Source organism: Daphnia pulicaria, chromosome 6 (genome assembly GCF_021234035.1).
Source record: "Daphnia pulicaria isolate SC F1-1A chromosome 6, SC_F0-13Bv2, whole genome shotgun sequence".
Taxonomy (NCBI): Eukaryota; Metazoa; Arthropoda; class Branchiopoda; order Diplostraca; family Daphniidae; genus Daphnia; species Daphnia pulicaria.
Window position 1 is genome coordinate 4,831,826 of NC_060918.1, and position 15,543 is coordinate 4,847,368.

Below are 15,543 nucleotides of genomic sequence, written 5' to 3' on the forward strand. Positions count from 1 at the left end.
ATTTCAATTACGCACCGTCATTCCCTATACCTTTAAACTTCGCTCTCTCCCATCCGAGCTCTATCTCTTTATCTGTGCGCTTTGCCCTCAAGGTGATTTAACCTAGCGCAACAACCTGGTAGTATTACGTGTAGATGCGGCAAATACCCACTCATCAATTGATACTCTAATAATTTGGTAGCTAGACTGGCGCTTGATAGCCGACAAAGTTCATTAATGAGTTATTTAGTGTAGTCTATATCTATAGCTAGTGGATAAAATAACCGAAAATAACACTGATCAGTGAAATATCTTTTGAATGTTTTAGTGAAAGCGTATGTACGGCTATTGAATAGATGCTTTTCTTTACACAATAATATTTTTTTGATCATAATTTTTTACATCACATTGTCCTTTTTTATACGGTATAAGACTTATAAAGAAAACTATACGGCTGACACAACCGATTGCGCTATCAGTTTTACTTAACTGTTGTTGGGTGTGCCTATAATATGGCATCTGATTCATCCGCTTATTGTAAATATTGTTGCCGGCCTTCCTACGCATCGGCGATGATGATATTATCTGAAACGACTTTTCACCGACTCTGCTGATCTAATGGTAGCGTGTATTTTTCCAAAAATCCACCGTTATAAGCTGGGCATAGAAGAACAAGAAAGAGAAGAAAAAAAGTAAGGGAAAAACGCTAATGACCGGGTGGCGTGAGTCGGACGTGATCCGTGCCGTGGCCTCTCGTCTGTGTAGAGCTCATTTGCCTGCATCACCTCATTTAGACATCTACTCTATATACACAGAAACTATGCTATCTACCCCGCAAGGTATTATATACTACGTAGTACGTACTGTCCGTTTTCTATGGCATGTCTCTCACGTATAGAAATTGAGGGCGATTTCCTATCCATTTATATCTGATGGTAAAGCTCTGGTAGGGAAAGCTAATTCCAACAGCCCGTTCGTCCGCCCTATAGAAAGCCACCCCTTTCATTTCGAGATGGCATCGTTGATATATCTAAGCTAGTTTATGCTGTATATACCGCCGGCGCATTTATAAACATGAAAGGGACAGCATTCATGTGTCTTTATGTATACAGTTCCGACTTCCGAGTTCCATCGGTGATCTATTTCCCCTTTTCTTCTCCACCTCCCTATCTAGTATTCGGTTCTCTTCCTTACTTGCTGGAAATGTTGACCGTCTCACCCCTCCGCTTTGAATACATCTTTCCGTTTAAAGCGTCGTTCGATAACAGCAATCTGCTACTTATAAAACATGCGTGATTTTAAATTTCCACGAACACTAATATTCTTGGAAAAGGATTATTTCATATAGAGGATAATTCATCATTTACATTAAGATGCTCCGAGCTTGGCAGGATATGCATTCCATTCTATGTGTATCACCTGAAATTCTCAACTTTGGGAAATAAATTTTATTTTCAGAATACAACAAGTCGTAAACGGGAGAAACGAGTGGGGCAGTGCGTGCACCGCACCAGTATATCTTGTGACATTTATTCTTCACCTTGCTATATACCATGTTGCTTGTCTTGGCGGATCGCACTTCAGACCTTGTAAGTTGTATCTTCTCCATGTGACTTTTTTCACCTTTTCACTTCGTTAAGGGCTTTATAATGATGGTGAATTTGGTAGTCCAACGAAAGGTCAATTACATGCAGTTTAAATATAATACTCTTTTTTTCATTTTTATTATATAATACTTATATTACAGCAAAGCCGGTGAACAATCCAGTTACGTTAATGTCGATTGGACTCAATTCTACAAACTCTTCCCCCCTCATTTAAAGAACCTGATATAAATATAGGGTTTAATATTAATGTTTGCCCTCGCTCACACGTGCATGTATATAGTTATGCAGATTTTCCTGTAATATTGCGGTTCTTCTCTGGCTTTATTACGGCTTTAACTACCGCGCAACCGGCTTTTAGTACATAAGAATAGGACGGTGGATGCGTTAACACTGGGGCCCAGTCAGAGTGACAGTGACAGGCTCTTCATCAACGTCTCGTCTAAATGCTGCCGCGTGCGATGCTGGTTGTCAGCCGTTCCCCATATATGAATATGAGTCATACACCATTACACTATCGTCACGCAGATGAGGGGTGGAATGACGAGCGGAAGGATCGAGTCAACTCATAGATATTGTCCAGTCTACGCGCAGGTCGCAGGGTTACTGTAGGTTAGACCGTATGATTTTATCCACTATATTAAAGAATATCATTGAATGCTGCATGTTATGCTTGTTTCGTTGTTTTTTAAAAAGACGGTTCGCGTGGCAATGGCGGGGGTGGGCGGGGTTTCATAATTCGTGAAAATTATTTCTATACTGTATGTCAACGACTGATTTCGACGGCTTGTATATAACTATATATGCAAGCCAGCAGTTGAGTATTTCAGAACCATGCAGCACAGGAAAAGTATCCAGTAAAACACGGTATTTCAGTTCCCAGAAGTGTCTCTACTCTCTAGAAAAAATCATGAATTTTTTCAGTGCAATTTACGCTCTTAATATTCTTGTAAAGCGATCAATTAGGATTATTTTAAGTAAAATTAAAAAGTGGATTATAAGTTATAAGTAACCCCTTAACGTTTAATTCTAAAAGTGTTCTTATGGTTTTTCCCACTTTCTATTACCAGTTTTGCAAATTCCAATTCCGTCACGCGCCATCTCGTAGTCGACCGTGACATTAGATTACACACACACATACCCCGTACGAAAATTTAAATAGAAAAACCCAAAACCTGAATTACAGAGTATTTTAAATTAATTACATTATCTCTCTATAATTGTTATTATTACAGGCCAACAACAGGTTGCAAACGTTTCAAACGATGGTTACCAATTTCCCCATTTAAAAAAAAACTAATAGCCTCGATAATTAAAGAAAATGTTAAAAAACGACAGTTGTTTTTCAAGGCATCGCCTTGATGTGTCAGTTCATCTGGGAAAGAATAGATTAAAAATGTTACTTAGGCCTCATCGTCTCTGCACTCTGCAAAATGGGTCGACGAAAATAAGCACAACTACACGTATTATCGATCCTCGTATCGCAACAAACTTTTTTCTGATCCGCTACTTCACTCATCTTGATCGGGATCAAGGTTAGGGACGGAAACATGTCGTGATTGAACGAAAGTATAGGAAGAACCGTTTTTCAGAATGAAAACGGATAGCCCATTTGCAGTAATCCAGTGAAGATTGAAAATGAGGTCAGAATTCACCACAAGGGCGAAAGAGCCAAAACGGAGACCCCACCCAGTTTTACGAGAGCGAAATTTCTATCCCCATCTGTGCAAGCACAATCTTATTCGTGCGAAAATGTTCGTCGTGCATCGCCTGAAAATAGAATGGCGAGTTTCAGAGGAAGGTCCCAGTCCCCACGCCAGGTATAAAAACAGAAGCCAAAAGTCTCAAAGTTATCAGTTGTACAACAACCAGAAACTCGAATCAACATGCAGGTATATAAGCTGGTCCATTTCCAACGACAATATTACAATCGCGTCTCAAGTTTTTTTTTTAATTATCATCTTTATTAAATCTGAAAAATGTATTGAAAGGTATTAATCGTCCTCGCCGCTGCCTTGATTGCCACCGTGGCCTCAAATGCTTACTACCCCAAACCGGCCTACCCAGCCCCGGCTTACCCATCTTACAGCAAGTCTTACGATTATGTAAGGATTTTATTTTTTTATTCCATTAACTACAAATTAAATTTTGATCTTTTTTAAATGAAATTGATTTCGGCAGGCCGCAATGCCCTACAACTTCGCCTGGGCCGTAAAGGACGACTACACCTACAACGACTACGCCCACCAGGAGACGGCCGATGACAAGGGCTACGTGTCCGGCTCTTACCGCACCCTCCTGCCCGACGGCCGGACCCAGACGGTCACTTACAAGGCCGACGACTACAGCGGATACATCGCCGACGTCAAATACGACGGAGAGGCCAAATACCCCACCGACTACAAGCCATCGGCATACAAGCCCGCTACTGCCTACCCCAGCAGCCCAGCTTATCCCTCTTCTTACCCCGCTTACCCCGCATACAAACCCGCCTACAAGCCCGCCTACCCTGCTCCGGCTTACCCCAAATATTAAGCGGATGCATTTCTTGTATAATTTAAAATTTGTAAATCGAACGAAATAAAAAATATTTTATTCCACCAGTCGAAGTTGTCTTTAGTTTCTTAAGATACTGATTCCCTTCTTTTCTTTCCAAACAACTCATAACTCATTGAGTGCTGTCGGCCAGTTGGTAACATGGGAAATTGGCAAACATGGAGGGAGTTCCCCATTTTTGTTTCTTTTTTGACGATTCAACGCCCAACTTGACCACGAAATCGGCGAAAAAGAAATGCGAATCCACATAAATGTTGTCTCGGTTTTCGGATTATTGCAAAACTAAGAAGTTAAAAACACAAGGACAACGGAAAAATGAATCCAGCTCAAATTTCACTTTCAGCTTTTTTATCTTTAATCAAAATTCATTGTCTGGATTGAACATTAATTTACACAAGCAAAATTTACACATGAATATTACACCTTAGAAAAATATAAAAAGCAGGAAGAAAATACAAGTAGAATGTTCAATGACAAATTTTGTAAGTAGGCTACACGACGATACCATTACATCAAATTGAGAAAGTTACCCAACCAAGGAAGAAGCGTATGCATCATCGTCTGGGAAGAGGGCCTTCAATTCCGCATTGGGGATGTAACGGCGGCCATTGAAACGTTCAAAATGCAATCCAATCAAGGGGTGGTTGACGACCATGCCTTGTGGATGCAGCTCCAAATCATCTAAAAACAAATCAAAAGAAATTTTAGCATCACATTTTTTAAAATACGACAACATATTGATATACGTACATTCAGGAAGCAAATCAGAGTCCCCTCCTTCCAACAAAACGTGGTGAAAACAACTGTCCAATCGCGAGTCGATGACACCCACTACTTTTCCACCAGTGAACATACTTGTGTAGATTACCACAAGACCAACTGCAAATTTTGTTGAAGGGGACCGACGGTTGACATCTTGATTTTTCTGAAAAGAGCAATATGTGTTAAAAGAAAAGCCTTACAAGGAATAAATGACAATGCTTCTTACGACAAAATTTCCGGCCTTAATTTGACCACGAAGGCAATCATCCAAAAAGGAACTCCTATGAGGGTTTGACCGCACAAAAGCTTCGATTGACTGCATGAAAAAAAAAATTAGTTACTTTTGAATGAATTAATGGTCCGCTTTCATTAATACCTGAAGAAAGTGAATGGCTTCTTCAACGTTAATGCCGCAGAGAGGGTGACAAGTTCGGACGGTTTTGGCATACTTCAATGCCGTGCCAGCAGATGGAAAAATTGCGCAGGCCAACCGACGGAAATGAATCAAGTTTCGAGAGCGCAGGACGTAGAGGAATCGCATGGCGTAATCACTTCCAAGTTTTCGATCAATCTTTCTGTCGTGTTCTCTGTCTTGTTTTTGGCTGCATTCAATCAATTTGTTGCATATCCACCGAAACACTTGCTGGACAGGAACGACCACGTATACATTTGCTGGGTTGCCCGGAGAGTTGAGATCACCACCAGCTAAAGTTAGGCAAATGAACTCATCTTCGTTCTCACTGAAATAGTACCAATTCACAAAATGGATTAAAATAATCTGACATTCAAGTGGTATTCTCAATTATTACCTCCATCTCAGATGAAGAAGGCGACCATCATCGGTATTTGAGAAGACAAATTCAATGGCGGCAATCCCAAGTCTTTTCGCGACCTCTTTATAGATAATTGCGAGCATCAGCAAATTACCCGTCCTCCTTTCAAGTACCTGAGCAAAATACATCAAATAAATATAGAGCTGTATTTATTAAACTAAAAATTGTATTATTTACCTTGTCAATGTAAAAGTTGTGCAAAGAACTGTCATTTTCCAAAATTTGCTTTTGGAACCCCATTTTAACAAACATCACTTGACGAATGCAAGCCAGAATCTCCTTTTCCTTGTGGTTGACATCAGATTTGTCAATAATGAGTTCAGCATTCACTTGGTTGATGATGTGTTCCAGATTTTTCTCAACTTTTGACTTCAAATTAGTGAGATCTTCTTCTTCCATCATCTGGCCATATTGTGAGATGAGAATGGCTCCCTCTAAGAATGGCTGAAAATCTGATGACATCCACTCCGACAACTTTTTTTCTAGACTTCTAGCTCTTACATGCTGCAGCATCTTTCTTGCATAGAATTTGATCGTCAAGTTTTCATTCCTAGTTTAAAAAATAAGAACATAACAGCATATTAATTTAAGAAATTAAGAACTTGCAAGTGTTTTAGATACTTGTGCTTCTCACTTACAACTCCTTGTGAAAAATTTTTTCTCGAAGAATGTCATCAACCATCTCTGGGATTGGGCCAATGACTAGCTTGTCCATAATTTCCAAGGGAACTTCACCAACGGGATAGCAAACTGAAGACATTCGTTGAAGAGTATCACTAACCTTCAGTTTCAGTTTCCAGAAGTTGTTGCTCTTTCTAATAACTTCTAAGAATCTACGACAAGTCAATGTTACACTGTACAAATCACTTAAACTGATGATGGAATCGAAAATGAGGCACAAAACTTCGGTTGGCAATGAGAGTAAGCCAGGACGATCCATTTTTAATTTACTAGCAAGAATGTGCTAACAGGAAAGACTTAGAAAAAAACGAATAGCCTCCTTTTTCAAACGTATACAAACAAACAATGTCACGCTGCAATCGGCTGCAATGCAAGCAATGTTGCCAGGTCAAATTTGATTTCCACGGATGACGTAATTTTTACCACGATATACGATATTCTCTCCAGGCAGTTTCATTGTGATCTGATCTGTTGTTTCAGCTGGAAAACGATATTATAAATATAGATATAATAAATATCTGCGAATATAACAGCAACTACAGCTGCATCATTCATTTCAAAATTCAGACCGGCATTTTGTTGTTTTGTTCCTCTCCTCCTGTTATATCAAACTCTCGTGCCGGTTAATTTAATTGAATCTTCTGGAGTACCGTTTCTTTTTTGATTTTCTTGATTTGCCTCGCCTTGATGACCACAGCCGTGTTGGCCGTATCTCACACTGCAGACTAAATTTTGACCATGCCCATGCGTGTGAAGTTCAACCGTTTTAGTAAATCCGTGACGTAAGAAAAAACCATAGAATAAGATAACAAACTATACAAAATTTGTCAAATAAGATTAGTTTTGTAACCCTTATCTATAGATATTTCATCCGCTATTGTAGCAAATTAATCATTCTTCATCTTTTCAGAATGAATTACCATAATAAATTCAACAAAAGATCAGTTTGGAACGATTTTATTGAATCATTTCACAATTTTGCACATGGCGGCACATGCAAAAATCCTCAATGAACCCCATGTAAAAACTTGTAAATAATTTATATTTTTAAAATGTTACCAAGGACAAAGGATCCTCCCATTATTTTTAATGGATCAAATGTTAGATATTTAGTTGTCAGCAGCAAAACGTTTCTGTGAAGGACAAGTACGTTTACCATGGTCATACACGGGGCACGCGAAGACCTTGAAACGCAACTAATAATTTGTTTCAAAATAAAGGGTAGTTAAAACTAAGAAAAAACCACAATTACACAATGGATTCATTTAAGAACGGCAGTAATAGGACGTTTTCCCAAATTCATTAAGATAGGGTTTCAGAAATTAGCGCAGCTACCGGTTTCATCCAAAAACTCGAGAACGTAATTACCCAACAAAAACATCTGATCGTACCAGTCAAGCATGTGATTGTAACCTGCCGAGCTGTAAAACGGACGTTTGATCAACAAAATTATAACATGCACTGAGCAATCTTCCGTTTACGTTCAGCCCTTTCTGCTCTTCTCGTAAACGAATGTTTCGCATGACAAAAAAAATTGTGATAATACAAAAAACTGCACCGATATTGCTTATGATCAGATCCAAGAGCTGACATGTTGGAAACCCGTCCTCCATTAATCAGCTGTCGTTAAGACATTAGATTCACTTACCAAAAAATACTTCATAACCTCGGTTTAGGTTACTGAATCGATTAAACAATAATAAAAATTCGGTTCTAATAATCGCGGTTGCTATTGGAGTCCCGGAATGCCGAGGGGACACGATTAGGAGGGTATCGATGACCAGATCCAGCTCCCTGTCCCTGGCTTTGTGCAGGATTTCGTGCTCCGCCAGCTGGAATAGTGGAACGTGTGCTTTGTGGCTGTCTTCGTAAATTTGAACGCTCACGATCCATTTCAAGATCTTCCAGGCGCTCTGTCAGCGAAAGTTTCTGCTGGATAGCCATTCGTAGCAACGAATTCAACGTCCGCTTCTCGTCTTCAGCAGCACTCAACTGCCGACCAAGCTCGTCATTCTCAGAGACGTATTCTTCGCAGCGGGCAGCAAACAAAGCTCGCTGACTAGAAAATGTAGCTGCCTCTTCCTATTAAAACGGGGAGAAAATACGAGTAAAATATGAAGTGATCACTTGGGAAAATGCAATTTCAAGTTTTACCTTCAGAGTTCTTAGTTCAAGACGAAGTTTGTTCATCGTTTCAGAGACTATCGACTTTTCTGTCTCGTATTTTGACTTAAGATTTGCCAGTGCAACTTCGGCTGTTTGTTTGTTAGCCTTGACGACAGTGCGTAGAGTGGCAATTTGCTCTCTCTTGGTTGAGAGCAAAGCTGAAGCAAAAACAAAGTTTCCCGTTACACTTGATAATCCTAATAATACTTTTTGACAATAATATACCTTTGAGCTTAACAATTTGTTCTTGGAGTTCAGCGACATCTGACTCGAAGTTGTCTCGATCCTTGTCTGATACCAAGTCGTTGGGTGTGTCTTTGGTGTGGCTTTGTTTGACCAGCATTTCAGCAGCTCGGCGCAACAGACGAACTTGCTCTTGAAGCATGTGCAAGAGTCGAGTAGGATTTTGAAGAGAAGTGACTGTAACACTGGATTCTGGTGAGATGTTCTCCTTATTGTATTCGGAACCGATAGAGGTTGGTCCAGCGACATCCGAAGCTAAGCTACTAGGTCCACTGCCAGCATCTATTGTAGTTGTTGAATCTTAAGTCAATATTCAAAAGCAAATTCATTTTAACTAAATTCTACTTACCAGTTGAGCTCCGGATAATTCCTGCATGGGACCCTGATCCTGTCTGAATGCCTACGGCAGCACACAGATGTAGCGTAAGGGCAGTGATGTCATCTACAAGAGGAGATAGTTCAGACTGAAGTGCTACCAATGTAGCTCGACTATCACCAGCCGACTCGGAGGAGGCCGCAATTTCAGAGTGAAGAACTGACACTTTTTGCTCTGTATCTAACAACTACACGAAAAGGTGAGTAAATGTCTAATTAAAAAGGTATTAAAAAAATTACCCTCTTCTTCAACGCGATGAAATCTTGTTCCATATCAGTTGGTAGTTGACCGGTAGATGCTCCTCGGAGAGCCCATAATTCTTGTTGAGCTTGCTGAAGTTCCCTAACAGCCAACGCGGTACGATGCTTGAATTTATCAACCAATTGCTGAAGATACGTAGACTTGCCAGGAGCAGAAGACGGCTCTGATGGTGTCCGATCAATTTCCTACGAAAAACAAAAAATAATCATTTGAAACCTTAAAAAAAAATCAGAAAAAATAGAAAATAGCTTTACCGAAGCATTAGTAGGAGTTTCCACAGTTTCGTGAAGGTGAAGTAGGCTAGCCAAATACGCATCCAGTTTGGCCAGTTGAACATGTCTGGATGCTGCTTCGTGTCGGGCAACATCGGACGAATCTTGGGCATCTCGTAGACGTTGAAACAACATCCCTTTTTCCGCTTCGACTTGTTCTAGCTGTCTTTCTAGTTTCTTGACTTCGTTCAAGTGAATTTCACTAAACAAATCTCCACCACCCTTGTTATTCCCATCGCCCCCTTCTGTCCCGTCATTGGTTACACCACCAGTTTTCAGGAATGAGGCTTCAAGTTTTTGCAACAGTGGACCATCATCTTCACCTTCACTTGCCCCATGTTCTTCAGATAGTCCTTTGATACAAAAAAGAAAATGACAGAAGCATAATTTTAATAAAAATTGGTTTCACAATTACCTTTAATGCTGAATGCTAAATTGCTCAAATTGAACATGGATTCACTAGTCATTCTTGCATCAAGATCTTTCTTGATAGCATATTTGGCTTCTCTTTCAGCTTGTAGGGCATCTAATGCTTCTTCCATCTGTTTTTCAGCTAATTTTCGCAAATGCGCCAACTCTGCATTTTGTTGATTGAGCAGCTCGAGTTCTTCTTGCAATCGACGTAGTTCATGTTTGTCTCCCTCTAGTTCAACCTAGCCAAAAATATTTGGTTAAATGGAATACTGGAAGGAAAATCATTTTCAACATTACCTGAGAAGACCTCAACACAGACACTTGCTTTTGAAGACTGATGTTTTCTTCCTCCAACTCTGAGTAATCACTAAGAAGGCGGGTCTCTCTGTATTTGAGTTCTTTCAATTCAGCTTTTAAAGTTTTCCTTTCAAAAATGTAGACTTCCCTCTCTTTCCCAGTATCATTTAACTAATTCAAAAGTGAATAAAATATAATTACACAAGTGAGACTTGCATATTACTTTACTTTACTTGTTGAGTGAGTTGGTCTCGTTCAGCTGTCACCCTTTCCAATTCAAGGCGCAAATGCTTTGTGTCAGCTTCAAGATCAAGGATTTGAGAGTTGAGAGATGTTTCTCTTGCAGCTGATTCATATAAAAGAGATTCTTCGGTTTCTATGCCACTCTTGGTTGTAACCTTGTGACTATTCTGGAAGCGAGCAAGTGCCTGTATACATAATGTTACATCAAATTATTAAGACATATCAAGAAAAAATATCTGATGCCTAAAACATAAGAACTCAATATGTAGAGTAACTAAACAGATATACAGGGTGATAGCACAAGGTATGTGATGGTGCAATCCATTTAAATAAAAAGCATAGAAGGTTACCTCACGGGTTAATGCCAACTCATGTCGAGCGTTCTCAAAGAGACTTTCAAGTTCTTCACATCTGTGTTGAAGATTTTCTTTCTCTTCCAGTAAAACAATCCCATATTGAGCGGACTGGATTTTTTCACTGTTCGTCTGGTCCAGCTCTCTCGTCAACCGTTCGATTTCCAAGTTTAAAATTTCTACGTTACCCACTTCCATTTTATGGTATCAATTAAAACGAGTGCTTAACCAGTGCTTAATAAGGAGGAAAATTGTAACAGTTAAAAACGATGGGTGCAGCGAAAATAAACGAGAGGTTTCACGAGGATTGGTGAAGGACGGTAGCCATGAGTGAAACTGTCAAGACCAGACCCTGCAAAAAATGAACTGAAGAGCTGACCACATATGCCCTCAAAAGAAAGGCATGGTAACCAGGAAAAACTTTAACAAAAATAATAATCTATTAAAAATATGAATCTCTCGTTATTTTAACTTGAAAAAAAAAATTGTTTTAAAAATAGACTTATTTTATGATTTTTAGTGTCAGCGTGTCAGTCGTGAAATGTTTTGAGAAATCGCAACAAAGTAGCGAGGAGGTGTGGCAACAAAGAGTAAATAGTTCGTCTGTTCTGATTGCGAATATTTTGATACTTTTTCAAATTTACAAGGTATTGGTGTATTGTTCTTCTCATTAGAGCTTTTAGCTAATTAAATATTTGTTTCATTAATAAAAAAACTCTGGTGATTAGTTTTATAATCCACTATAGTTGTATCAGTCAATATTTATTGTGTTTTGGTAAATTGCAGATGATCGTCCTGAGAACCTGATTGCCGGTCGTTTTGTAATCTTAAAAAACAAATACGAGTAGGAATGTCATCAGATGAAGAAGCGCGAGTCTGGTTAAGAGAACACTTTCTGCGAACACTAACCAAACTCAATGGTAATCAAAGCTTTATACAACATAACCCAATTGTATTTTAACTGTTATTTATTCTATTAGGAGTGGAAGCTGTTTTCACTATGCATGAAAATATTACAGTTACTGGTCAATATGAATGCTCCAGTGCTGATTTAAAATATTTTCATGTCTCTGGCCTAAAAACTCCTTTGGGGAACTGTAAACAATCTCTTTTGAGATCTAGTGATGTAATCAGCATTGATTTCAAAACACCTCCCAGTCTATTCCCTTTACCAGTTTCAACTACTGTTTCCAAAGATTGTTTACAGAGTCAATAAATTTGTTTGGTTCAACAGTTGTCTTGTCATTCTTTAGAAATTGGAAGTGCTTTCTTCTCTAGTCTTGCAGGTTCTTGGCTTGCTTCTTATTTTAAAATTCAAGCCTATTAAGAACTGACAATTGACAAATAAGAAAAAATATCTGCTTAACGTGCGAATTGTATTACATAATCAAAAACAAAAAACCCTTAATATTTAGTCAGAATTTTTTAAAATTTTAAATAATGAAGGAAGAAAAATTATGGTCAGAAAAGGCTTCAGCATCGGTAGTTCACAACGGTATGTCAAAAATTGATTTTCGTCTGCTCATTAGTCCACTAGCTTTTCTGTTAGTGTTACTTGGCCACGTGCGCTGTTGAACATTCGTCACCAAGCAGTTTTAAAATGAAGAAACAATTACGTATGTTATTTATCATTCACTTTATGTGTTCGAGAGTTTTTTTCTTTTGTATAATTCTAAGAATATCAAACATATTTTCCTTTTTAAATTCTCTAGGCGCTAAAAGTCACCGATTGCCTCTCAGGAGGAAGTATACTATCCTTAAAAAGATCAAGGAACACAAGAGAAAGGTTAATCGTGATTTGAGAAGAAATCCAGAAAAGAAACGCAAGCCTCGTACAGATCGTGGGGTGCCAAATTCATGTCCTTTTAAGGAGGAAATTCTTTTGGATATGGAGAAACTAAAACAAATTAAAGAAAGAGAGCAAGAAGCAAAACGAGCTGAAGTCCTTGCAAGACGGAAAGAATTTAGGGAGGCCAAACTTAATGGGAACAGATCCATAGGAAATATTGACACTATGGCCAAGGACGCTGAAAAGCGAGATGCATTGTTTCAGAAGAAAAATTTTGAATGCATTGAAGTTCAAAAGCAAGCAGAAACTTTGCATGATAATTCTGCAAAGGCCTTCTACAAAGAGTTCCGTAAAGTTATTGAGGCAGCAGATGTTATTCTTGAAGTCTTGGATGCTAGAGATCCCATTGGAACTAGATGTAAAACAGTTGAACAAGCTGTATTGGATGCAGGAGCAAACAAAAGACTTGTTCTCCTTCTAAATAAAGCTGGTAAATCAAAATTCTCATTGTGTGTTGCTTGCATTCCTATTATTAATTTCTGTTTAACATGTGTTTTCAGATTTGGTTCCAAAAGAAAATTTGACACAGTGGTTGAAATACCTCAGGAATGAGCTTCCTGCAATTGCCTTCAAAGCCAGCACTCAAATGCAATCAACGAAACTTGGACGTGTTCGCAGTAAATTTCTCAAAAGCAGTCAACCTGAAATCCAAACTTCCAATTGTTTGGGAGCTGACACTTTAATGACTCTTTTGGGAAACTACGCTCGTAATAAAGGAATCAAAACCGCCATACGAGTTGGTGTAGTCGGTAAATTTCTCATTAATTTTAAAGTTTAAATATAAAGCTTATTTGTATCGTTTTATCGATAAGGTTTGCCGAATGTTGGTAAAAGCAGCATCATCAACAGCTTAAAACGCAGCAAATCTTGCAATGTCGGTGCCGTACCTGGAGTCACCAAGTAAGATATTTCTGAAATTTTTAATCTTCTCGAAACAAAATCTTTACCCTTTCAATAACGCAGGATGATGCAGGAAGTGGCCCTTGATTCGAAAATCATGCTGTTAGATAGCCCTGGCATTGTCATGGCCACAGGAGATGCATCAGATACAACAATCGCTCTCCGAAACGCTCTTCGTATTGATAATCTGGAGGATGCGATTGCTCCGGTCGAAGTGATTTTGAAACGTACCGGAAAAGAATATGTACATAATTTATTTTTCAAATTTATTTATTTGTAGTTAATACCCAAATTTTAATGCTATAACAATTAATTTAACAGATGATGCTTCAGTATGGTCTGAGCAATTTTGAAACGACGCAAGAGTTTCTTTGCATTCTCGCCAAGCGCACTGGTCAACTAAGAAAGGGAGCCGTTCCAGATGTCTTGGGTGCTGCGAAGAAAATTCTTCATGAATGGAATACGTAAGAAATTTAATTGTTCTTCAAATTATTAGCTCGTTAATGCGAATCGTGTTGTTCAATTATTTATAGAGGAAAGATCAAGTATTTCACATGCCCTCCGGAAACGTTTTCCCCGACTACCCATCTCGCTGCTTCTATTGTTGCTGACATGGCTAAAGAGTTCTCTTTGGATGACGCCGATTTCAATCAAAAGGAGACGAATGACATTGAACAATTACCATCTGTTAGACCATCGACTACTGTAGCTGTTGAAACCATGGGTATCTTTGAGGGAAAATCAGATTCCCAGGAAGTAGAATCAACCATGGAATGCGATGACGATGACAAAGAATCAGAATCCGGAAAAGATGTTGCGGTATGTATTAAATTTATTCCATAGCAATAACAATTCATAGCAATATTATTAAAATTTATTTTAGCCGACAAAGGTTAAGATAAGCAGTCTGAAATCAGCCACTGGAAACAAGGATCGCGTTAAGAAAAGTGTAGTGTTTCAGAAGAAAAGCAATCCAGAGCTTCTTTTGCCCGGAAACCAACGTTCAAATAAGGCTAAAAGATTGCAGATGAAGAAGGCGAAAAAGGATCATGCACGGCGAGGTAAATCAAATCAATTCGATGGCGTTTACTAACGCTGATCGACAACGATTCTTGAAAGTTTTTTTGCGTCTCGTTTTCTTAAATACCTTTTATCTTGTTACAGAAAAAGTCGGTGAGAAACTGTCTTCAGATATGGAAGCGGCGTTTAGCGGTCTTGGAGCCATGTAATCGTTTCGCATTTTGTATCAATAAAACTGACATTATGACGAGCTCAAGTTCATTTCAGTTCTTTTCAAGTTAACGTAAGCCTTCTTGGCTGTGGCATATATTTGTGGGACTTTCGTTATAGCTGAACTGTTTCGATCTCAATTTAAAATTTTTTCTTTTAACACAACAAAACAGTAAACGTTAAGTTAAGATTTTTTTATGCAAAACGGATTGTATTTTACTGAAATGTAACGTAATGTCAGATCTACATCCCACACATTTGGTCAAAGAAAAAACAATTTCCTATAGGCGTCTTGAGAAAATCGCTCGGAAACTTTTCCTGATGTTAAACGAGTAAAACAGCAATGACAGTCACGACGTTTGTTCCGTTATTTGAGGCTTTTAAAAGAGATTATTAAGCCAACAGAAAGTCGACAAGCAAGCGGGTTCACGAGAAAAAGCGGTTAACTCTTTAGTTACATGTTACAGCGAAACGTTTTCCCGTTATTTAGACTGAATGCGTAAATCCAAGCTTTACAAAAAGTT

General features: G+C 38.7%; 4 protein-coding genes and 1 long non-coding RNA gene across 5 annotated transcripts; 3 read left to right on the top strand and 2 right to left on the bottom strand.

Annotated features, from left to right (window-relative positions):
- Window positions 1-3,399: 3,399 nt before the first annotated feature.
- On the top strand, window positions 3,400-4,184 carry LOC124343966 (adhesive plaque matrix protein-like). Its single transcript, XM_046797355.1, has 3 exons — window positions 3,400-3,475; window positions 3,575-3,688; window positions 3,765-4,184. The coding sequence occupies exons 1-3, from the start codon at window positions 3,470-3,472 to the stop codon at window positions 4,116-4,118; spliced, it is 474 nt and encodes a 157-aa protein (XP_046653311.1). The 5' UTR covers window positions 3,400-3,469; the 3' UTR covers window positions 4,119-4,184.
- A 78-nt stretch (window positions 4,185-4,262) lies between these two features.
- Window positions 4,263-7,227, bottom strand: LOC124343965 (F-box only protein 21-like). Its single transcript, XM_046797353.1, has 7 exons — window positions 6,373-7,227; window positions 5,912-6,284; window positions 5,711-5,847; window positions 5,278-5,641; window positions 5,128-5,217; window positions 4,890-5,064; window positions 4,263-4,820 (listed from the first exon to the last, which is right to left on the bottom strand). Exons 1-7 carry the CDS (start codon window positions 6,672-6,674, stop codon window positions 4,666-4,668), a joined length of 1,596 nt encoding a protein of 531 aa, XP_046653309.1. The 5' UTR covers window positions 6,675-7,227; the 3' UTR covers window positions 4,263-4,665.
- A 129-nt stretch (window positions 7,228-7,356) lies between these two features.
- LOC124344420 (protein bicaudal D-like) lies at window positions 7,357-11,414 on the bottom strand. Its single transcript, XM_046797957.1, has 10 exons — window positions 11,038-11,414; window positions 10,678-10,872; window positions 10,445-10,615; window positions 10,149-10,386; window positions 9,716-10,086; window positions 9,440-9,646; window positions 9,174-9,387; window positions 8,807-9,106; window positions 8,570-8,739; window positions 7,357-8,497 (listed from the first exon to the last, which is right to left on the bottom strand). Exons 1-10 carry the CDS (start codon window positions 11,236-11,238, stop codon window positions 8,129-8,131), a joined length of 2,436 nt encoding a protein of 811 aa, XP_046653913.1. The 5' UTR covers window positions 11,239-11,414; the 3' UTR covers window positions 7,357-8,128.
- Window positions 11,415-11,581: 167 nt separating this feature from the next.
- LOC124344421 lies at window positions 11,582-12,271 on the top strand. Its single transcript, XR_006919738.1, has 3 exons — window positions 11,582-11,687; window positions 11,827-11,960; window positions 12,021-12,271. It is a non-coding gene; the product is annotated as an uncharacterized LOC124344421 (long non-coding RNA).
- A 250-nt stretch (window positions 12,272-12,521) lies between these two features.
- LOC124344063 (guanine nucleotide-binding protein-like 3 homolog) lies at window positions 12,522-15,059 on the top strand. Its single transcript, XM_046797459.1, has 9 exons — window positions 12,522-12,656; window positions 12,753-13,319; window positions 13,390-13,638; window positions 13,702-13,789; window positions 13,853-14,033; window positions 14,111-14,253; window positions 14,323-14,608; window positions 14,673-14,850; window positions 14,954-15,059. Exons 1-9 carry the CDS (start codon window positions 12,641-12,643, stop codon window positions 15,016-15,018), a joined length of 1,773 nt encoding a protein of 590 aa, XP_046653415.1. The 5' UTR covers window positions 12,522-12,640; the 3' UTR covers window positions 15,019-15,059.
- Window positions 15,060-15,543: the final 484 nt, after the last annotated feature.